The sequence below is a fragment of the Phytophthora sojae genome (genome assembly GCF_000149755.1).
Source record: "Phytophthora sojae unplaced genomic scaffold PHYSOscaffold_8, whole genome shotgun sequence".
Taxonomy (NCBI): Eukaryota; Oomycota; class Peronosporomycetes; order Peronosporales; family Peronosporaceae; genus Phytophthora; species Phytophthora sojae.
In genome coordinates this window covers 85,212-94,077 of record NW_009258122.1, presented here as the reverse complement: position 1 = coordinate 94,077, position 8,866 = coordinate 85,212, and the positions used below count along the sequence as shown (strand labels likewise).

The window sequence follows — 8,866 nt, the reverse complement described above, 5'->3', positions numbered from 1 at the left end:
ATTTCTTGATTTATTCCATACAGAATTAGCTCTAAATTTCTTGTGCAGAATTAACGTAACCTCAAACTTGCTTTGCTTGTAGCTGTACATGTCTTTCACATGCCAAGCAAACCTTCAGCGTTGCGTGAAGGGCTGTGACTACTGTGGCCGTACGTGGCGTTCCGCCTTGCGGCCACCGCCGCTGCAAAGTGGCCGAGCGTGGAGTTGCCTCTGGCCACTGGTCAGCGCCCGTGTTCCAGAGATAAGCGCCACCCAACATGAGGACCGCCGCACTTCGGCAGGCGTGTTCAACCACAGGATTATCAAGGTAACGAGGGCTGTACTGTAACTGCAGCGAGAGGGCTGCCTTCGTCTACAAAGGGTCGTGGCGTCATCTGCCTGCTGCAACCTGGGCCAGGTTCCTGCACAGGGTTCTTTTTCGAGTGCTGCATGCGTGATACAAGCTGTCGCAACAGGCCTGTCCGCGGCTGCGCAAGCTCGTCCGCAGACTGCGGCTTTGCCTGCAAGCTCAAGCCTTCTTTACCGGATTGGCTCGTTGCTGGCTGCGGGCGATGAAAGCTACCCGCTGCCCCGTGCCGGGGGTGCGCGTCCGCGAGCTTGTGTGGAAGCTCTCTTGAAGCGCAAGCGTCAGGGGCACGACCGCCACCGGTTTATGATCTCTTTTCGTGTGCAGAAAATTGATTTGCTAAACGGATCTTTCCGCGGTAGATTCGATGGTATTAATTTTGCTAATCCATCGAATCTTGATGCAATCGTCAATGTCGACACCTAACCGCGACTCCAATTTTTGGATCATTGTGGAAAACCGATATGCATTTATAGCACGTACAGCACACTTACTACGTAGTAGTACAGTACTACGCACATTACTGTACGTACATGTACGCTACGCCTCGGACTGCAAAGTTGTTGTAGCCAGCATAATTGGGTTTGTGATTGAAGGGTGTGTGGTAACCATTTGAAGTTGTTGTGCAGAAACCTCAGCATAATAAATTATGATTTCATTCGAAATGGCGCTACAATGCTACGTAAAACCTCTTTTTCATCGGCTTGTTTTCGTGCAGGTAATTCTCTCTTCGATGTAGCCAAGAAGTGTCAATCTCGTGGTGTCAGCAGAGAAGTTATTACATGTGCAGTGATCGAACTACGATGTGATGCCTTGTTGGTGGTGCGTTTAACCTTGTATTATTAGCCGTGATAGCATGGCCGAGTTGCGGACTCGCATATTGCGCCAAAGTAGAATATAACTCGTTGTGGAGCTATACTTTAACAGTCGCCGTGCACAAGTATAATTTCGGAGTCTCAAAGGCTCTGCTTACATGTAGTCTTGCTCTTAGCAGCTCTTGCAGTTTCCGCCAAGTAACACTCAGCTATTGCAAAGTATGAAAAGTACTGTAAGGACCCAAAAAATGGGCCCTCGTGTCAAGTCCGTGGGACGGGCCACCATACAAAAATCAAGATGTCGTTAGTAAGACCTATTCCCCTTGACACCAGCCAATCACAAGAAGATCGCAACGGGTTCCGAATGCTCATCTCTGCGCAACTACTGCAACGGATCGCAAGGACGGTCTCAGCGTCGCCACCATGGACTCGCTCACTTCCGAATTTGCTCCCGCCGACGCGCAAGCTCCCCTTCCGGGCCCCCATGTCCGCCTCAAGCCAGCAGCAGGTCCAAGTCAACCACCCAGCCAGCCAGCCACGAACAAGTTCCTCGTGCGCGGCCTCGGCTTCTACAACGACGCGTACGACCTGTTCGTCATGAACGTGGTCAACGTCGTGCTCACGGAGCAGTACGGCTCGGACACGTACTCGTCCACGATGAAGTCGTGAGTCTCGACGGGCGCCATCATCGGCGCCGTGATCGGCCAGCTGGGCTTCGGCTTCCTGGGCGACGTCTTCGGGCAGGGCCTCCGAAAATAGCATTGTCAATAACATTATTTCAGAAAATAACAATAAATTACGCATTTCGGCGGGTTCAGCCATCTACCGTGATAATTTATTGATGTGCTTTGTGATATTACATAATTTATGACAGTTACCTTTATATAATAATGTTAGCGTTTTACCAGCCATCTTCTCGCTTCCAGTCGTTCAGAAGAACTGGAATCACTGGTTGTCTGCGTTGCTAGTTGCAGCTCATTTGGCAGCGCTCACTTTTCAATTTTCACTTCTCAAGCCTCCAAGACCTCATCCAGCATGGTTCGCGCTATCCGCCCCCCTCGCCCTACCTACACGAACTCCCAAGTCTCGGGGTTTTACTTCCGCCCGTGTCGCGACGAGAACGACGAGGTGATTCTCGAGTATTTCCGTTGCCGTTGCGGCACGGTTCGGAAGCAAACCCATAGGAACGGGTACTCCAACCTGATGCAACATATCAGGCGGGAGCACCCTGACTACGAGACCGTCATGCTCGACGCTACGACGGCGGAGACAGTCTCCCTCGTGAACTTCGTCCGCCACTCGGCGCTCAACCTCCACGGCTGGATGGTTTGGATTGTCATGTGCAACCTGCCACTCTCTTTTTGTGAGAGCCGAGAAGCTCGGCGGTACGTGTATGCATAAGGTCATTGTGTTTACATTACTACGGAAACTAACAACTTTACTTTATGGATGTTATTCAGCTACTCCAGCCTGGACCCCATCTCGGAGGAAACGCTGCGGGCTGGCATGGACGGGGTCGTCGTCGCCGTCGAGCGTTCGATTGCGTCGGAGCTCCCAGCACGCTTCGGCATCATGCTCGACGGCTGGACACACGCATCTGAGCACTACATCGCCGTGTTCGCGTGCTATGAGGTGAACGGCTGTCCCAAGACAACGCTACTCAGCATGGCCCCGCTGCTGGACGCGCTGGACGACGATCTCTCCGCGCAGGGTCATCTCGAGTTTCTAGCGACCATGCTGCCGCGCGATTACGGCGTACAGCTGGTGCAGTGTCGCTTCCTCGTAGCTGACAACTGCGCCGTAAACCGGCGGCTGGCAACTCTTATGAGTGTGCCGCTTGTTGGTTGCGCAAGCCACCGCCTGAACCTTGCTGTTCAGGCGGGCATGGCGTCGCATGAGGAGGACCTGGCTGCTGTGCAGACGCTCATGATAAAATTGCGTACTCTCACCCAATCTGCCAAACTACGGTAAGCGCCAATGTGTATGTGTGGTGTGTCAATATGTCTCTAACACAATTTGTGTACTTTTGTAATTTTTTTACAAAATTGGTTGAAAACGCCACTTCGGCCTGTCATTCGCCAGGACACGCGCTGGAGCTCTACGTTCGAGATGGTACGGCGCTACCTCCAGCTCCTCGAGTTTCTTGACGCCGAAGACGACGACCTCATGGACCTGCTGCCGCCGCCGGCGATGAACAAGCGACTGCGGGCATTGTACGAGGAGCTGTGCGACATCGAGTCGGTCTCGAAGGCCCTTCAAGGCCACGACGTCGACCTGCTGGACGTTCGCGAGTGGTTCGACGAGCTGATCGCTGTCAAGCCACAATATGGGCGCTACATTGGTAAGTTTATAACTGTTGAATTTGTGTTTAATATTTTCACTAACAATTGTATAATGGTTTTTATTTTGCAGGGCCTCGGGCCAACATTGTGCACAACCCAGATTTTGAGGCTGGGTGTGTACGCGTTCTCCGCGGGAAGGCGCAGCGGCTGACGCGTGCTGAAAAGGCCGCTTTGCAGCCCTTCGAAGCTGCCAGACCGGACGACGCGGCCGCGAGTGAAGAGGAGGAGGATCCAGCCGCGTCGTTCGTGGAGCGTCTTCGGAAGCCCCGGCGGCTTGCACAGGACCGTGTCAAGTATGAGCAGCTGAAGAGCATCCCACCCACGTCGAACGTGGTGGAACGCTTCTTCAGCATTGCTCGGGTGACGTTTGGTCATCAACGAGACGGCCTGCTGCCACGCACGCTTGAGACGATTTTGTTTCTCCGCCAGAATCGGTCGTACTGGGATACAACGACTGTGGACAATTTGAGCTAGATGATAAGCTAACTGGTGTCTTGTTAATAGACTTCATGCTTTTCATAATGGCATTATTTATTGTGGTACGTTGGGGGCAATGCCATATTGTACTGTTGTATTGGTAGGAGCGTCAGGGGATAATTTATTCAGCAACGCCCAACCTACTAAATAAAAATGCCATATTCGGAGGCCCTGTCTTCGGCCGCAAGGTCAACATGATCTTCACGTGCTGCCTGCTCATCCTGGGCGGCGTGCTCTGCGCCGCGGCGTACGCGGGCGACGGCCGCGCCACGATCTGGTTCCTCGTGGCCGCGCGTCTCATCTTGGGCATCGGCATCGGCGGCGAGTACCCGCTGGCCGCCAGCTCCACCGCCGAGGACTCCACCGACTCGGCCGACCGCAACACGTCCGTAGCCTAGACCTTCGCGCTGCAGGGAGTGGGCCAGGTCACGGCTGCCATTCTGGGCAACCTGCTGGTGCAGGCCTTCGCCGACGGCAAGCCCGGCGAGAACAGCGGCTCGCGGCTCGAGGCCGTGTGGCGCATCCTGTTCGCCATCGGCGTCATCCCCGCCCTCGTGGTCTGCTACTTCCGCTTCACAGCCGAGGAGTCCGCCGCGTACAAGAATGCGCACCAGCGCGGCCAGATCGCGCAGGCCACGACGCAGCAGCAGGCCCGGCTGAGCTTCATCCTCCGCCACTACGGCGTGAGTCTGCTGGGCACGGCCGGCACGTGGTTCCTCTTCGACATCGTCTACTACTCGCAGAATCTGTTTTCGACCAGCATCCTCAAGGTGGTGGGGCTCAGCAACCCGTCGCTGCAGCAGGTGACCACGGAGGTGGCGTTTGTGTCGCTCATGGCCCTGCCCGGCTACTTCGTGGCCGTGTACGCCATCAACCGCCCGGGCCGCAAGAAGATGCAGCTGCAGGGCTTCTTCTTCATGAAGATCCTGTGCCTCGTGATGGCCATCTTCTGGGACGACCTCAAGGAGCACTCCATCCTCTTCATCATCCTCTACGGACTCACGCTCTTCTTCTCCAACTTCGGCCCCAACATGTCGACGTTCGTGCTGCCCACTGAGATGTTCCCAGGGCCTCCGAATATGGCATTTTTATTTAGTAGGTTGGGCGTTGCTGAATAAATTATCCCCTGACGCTCCTACCAATACAACAGTACAATATGGCATTGCCCCCAACGTACCACAATAAATAATGCCATTATGAAAAGCATGAAGTCTATTAACAAGACACCAGTTAGCTTATCATCTAGCTCAAATTGTCCACAGTCGTTGTATCCCAGTACGACCGATTCTGGCGGAGAAACAAAATCGTCTCAAGCGTGCGTGGCAGCAGGCCGTCTCGTTGATGACCAAACGTCACCCGAGCAATGCTGAAGAAGCGTTCCACCACGTTCGACGTGGGTGGGATGCTCTTCAGCTGCTCATACTTGACACGGTCCTGTGCAAGCCGCCGGGGCTTCCGAAGACGCTCCACGAACGACGCGGCTGGATCCTCCTCCTCTTCACTCGCGGCCGCGTCGTCCGGTCTGGCAGCTTCGAAGGGCTGCAAAGCGGCCTTTTCAGCACGCGTCAGCCGCTGCGCCTTCCCGCGGAGAACGCGTACACACCCAGCCTCAAAATCTGGGTTGTGCACAATGTTGGCCCGAGGCCCTGCAAAATAAAAACCATTATACAATTGTTAGTGAAAATATTAAACACAAATTCAACAGTTATAAACTTACCAATGTAGCGCCCATATTGTGGCTTGACAGCGATCAGCTCGTCGAACCACTCGCGAACGTCCAGCAGGTCGACGTCGTGGCCTTGAAGGGCCTTCGAGACCGACTCGATGTCGCACAGCTCCTCGTACAATGCCCGCAGTCGCTTGTTCATCGCCGGCGGCGGCAGCAGGTCCATGAGGTCGTCGTCTTCGGCGTCAAGAAACTCGAGGAGCTGGAGGTAGCGCCGTACCATCTCGAACGTAGAGCTCCAGCGCGTGTCCTGGCGAATGACAGGCCGAAGTGGCGTTTTCAACCAATTTTGTAAAAAAATTACAAAAGTACACAAATTGTGTTAGAGACATATTGACACACCACACATACACATTGGCGCTTACCGTAGTTTGGCAGATTGGGTGAGAGTACGCAATTTTATCATGAGCGTCTGCACAGCAGCCAGGTCCTCCTCATGCGACGCCATGCCCGCCTGAACAGCAAGGTTCAGGCGGTGGCTTGCGCAACCAACAAGCGGCACACTCATAAGAGTTGCCAGCCGCCGGTTTACGGCGCAGTTGTCAGCTACGAGGAAGCGACACTGCACCAGCTGTACGCCGTAATCGCGCGGCAGCATGGTCGCTAGAAACTCGAGATGACCCTGCGCGGAGAGATCGTCGTCCAGCGCGTCCAGCAGCGGGGCCATGCTGAGTAGCGTTGTCTTGGGACAGCCGTTCACCTCATAGCACGCGAACACGGCGATGTAGTGCTCAGATGCGTGTGTCCAGCCGTCGAGCATGATGCCGAAGCGTGCTGGGAGCTCCGACGCAATCGAACGCTCGACGGCGACGACGACCCCGTCCATGCCAGCCCGCAGCGTTTCCTCCGAGATGGGGTCCAGGCTGGAGTAGCTGAATAACATCCATAAAGTAAAGTTGTTAGTTTCCGTAGTAATGTAAACACAATGACCTTATGCATACACGTACCGCCGAGCTTCTCGGCTCTCACAAAAAGAGAGTGGCAGGTTGCACATGACAATCCAAACCATCCAGCCGTGGAGGTTGAGCGCCGAGTGGCGGACGAAGTTCACGAGGGAGACTGTCTCCGCCGTCGTAGCGTCGAGCATGACGGTCTCGTAGTCAGGGTGCTCCCGCCTGATATGTTGCATCAGGTTGGAGTACCCGTTCCTATGGGTTTGCTTCCGAACCGTGCCGCAACGGCAACGGAAATACTCGAGAATCACCTCGTCGTTCTCGTCGCGACACGGGCGGAAGTAAAACCCCGAGACTTGGGAGTTCGTGTAGGTAGGGCGAGGGGGGCGGATAGCGCGAACCATGCTGGATGAGGTCTTGGAGGCTTGAGAAGTGAAAATTGAAAAGTGAGCGCTGCCAAATGAGCTGCAACTAGCAACGCAGACAACCAGTGATTCCAGTTCTTCTGAACGACTGGAAGCGAGAAGATGGCTGGTAAAACGCTAACATTATTATATAAAGGTAACTGTCATAAATTATGTAATATCACAAAGCACATCAATAAATTATCACGGTAGATGGCTGAACCCGCCGAAATGCGTAATTTATTGTTATTTTCTGAAATAATGTTATTGACAATGCTATTTTCGGAGGCCCTGGATGTTCCCCACGCCGATCTGCTCGACGTTCCACGGCATCTCCGCTGCCGGCGCCGCCATCGGTTCCTTCGGCTTCTCCATCTGGGTCGAGAACGAGAGCTACGGCTACTCCGGCGCCTTCTACACCTTCGCGGCGATCTCTTTGGTTTCCATCCCGCTCACGTGGTTCTGCGTGTTCGACAACACCAAGGGCATCGATGAGATGGACGCCGACTTCTACCAGAAGCTGCACGGCGCCGACGACTTCACCCGCGAGTCGTTTAACTCGCTGGCCAAGATCAGCGACGCCGGGAGCGTCAACATGAACACGACGCCGGGTGCCTACAAGCAGGTGTTCACGCCCACGACGCTGGTGTAAGGTGCAGTATTCCAGATCCAGAATGTAACTATCTAGGATGTACATAATGGTATTAACGTGAGCTGTGGCAGCGAGTCTGCTTCGCTCCTGCTTCGGTTTATCGTAGTGCACTAGGATTGAGTGGCGGGGAGTAATTATTATCTGTTGCTAATTTACTGGTTCATCTGTTGCGGGCAAATCAGCGGAAAATCTGTTGCCCGAGTCGGTTTATCTGTTGCGTGGTGTAGGGGACGAAAGCAACAGGTTTTCGGTACGGAAATCCTGCAACAGATTACATGTCGAGTTGACTCGGTATATCTGTTGCCTATGTGAGCACTTGTTGTGCTTATGCATCGAGTAAGAGCACCCCTGCTATTTATCCGAAGGCGGTCGATGCTTGATAGGATTCTTTTAAAGGGCTCGCATGAATTTCGCGAAGGCTATGTGAAAGTAGGATGGTCATAGCAGTAGATTTATTACTTGAAGGTCATAACACCGTCCTCCAGCTCCAAAAGATGCTACGCTGCACATTTTCCGCGTCTGGCGTCGGCTCCTGTACAGTCCCGCATCACCTCAACGTCTTCAGGCATCGGATCTATTGCGCCTCGCTCTACATGCACTGCTTCTTACTCGAATTACTGTTGCTCTGGTGCAGGCAACCCCTCTTCGGGCGCGGACTTGTGATCCGCCTCGGACTAGGCCAAGTTTGGATTGCGCTGGATCTAGATTTAGATGGTTGGGCCACGTTCACCTGTACACATGAACGCGAAATGAGCTTGCTTACCTGTGCATGTGACTAAGATAAATAATAGTTGCGTGGTCTCCAATAGCTCTTCTTCGCTCGTTGTTATGTAGCCGCCAAGGCATTTGCCCCTGTGCGAGCTTGTGCACGTCGCGAATACATAGTACTGAAGGACTCACTGTCTAGTGCCCACGCTCTTCGCACGAGGGGGTAGCTTTGCACTCTACTACCTCAGGAAGCACCCGGAGGAAGTCCAGCTTCGCTTCCTCATCGAACCTAGTGATCATGGAGCCGGTCTCCTGGATGCTGCCTGCAGTCCAGTAGCAAGCGTACTCAACCGTTTGGCGCTGTAATATGAGTTTTAGCTCAAACAAAAATCTATGCGGATAAAGAGAGTATGGAGATCGAGAGCGACAGTGGATGACGAGAGCAGATCCTAAAGTCCCGCAGACTGGAGTGAACTACATAGTGCAACCCCGTAACTTAGACG

General features: G+C 53.8%; 2 protein-coding genes across 2 annotated transcripts; both read left to right on the top strand.

The window, feature by feature from the left end:
• Positions 1-1,902: 1,902 nt before the first annotated feature.
• On the top strand, positions 1,903-4,154 carry PHYSODRAFT_287026 (hypothetical protein). Its single transcript, XM_009534820.1, has 2 exons — positions 1,903-3,075; positions 3,244-4,154. The coding sequence occupies exons 1-2, from the start codon at positions 2,611-2,613 to the stop codon at positions 3,652-3,654; spliced, it is 876 nt and encodes a 291-aa protein (XP_009533115.1). The 5' UTR covers positions 1,903-2,610; the 3' UTR covers positions 3,655-4,154.
• A 20-nt stretch (positions 4,155-4,174) lies between these two features.
• PHYSODRAFT_304289 (hypothetical protein) lies at positions 4,175-7,655 on the top strand (the record flags this gene model as incomplete). Its single annotated transcript, XM_009534819.1, has 3 exons — positions 4,175-4,369; positions 4,394-5,040; positions 7,397-7,655. The coding sequence occupies 3 exons, from the start codon at positions 4,175-4,177 to the stop codon at positions 7,653-7,655; spliced, it is 1,101 nt and encodes a 366-aa protein (XP_009533114.1).
• Positions 7,656-8,866: the final 1,211 nt, after the last annotated feature.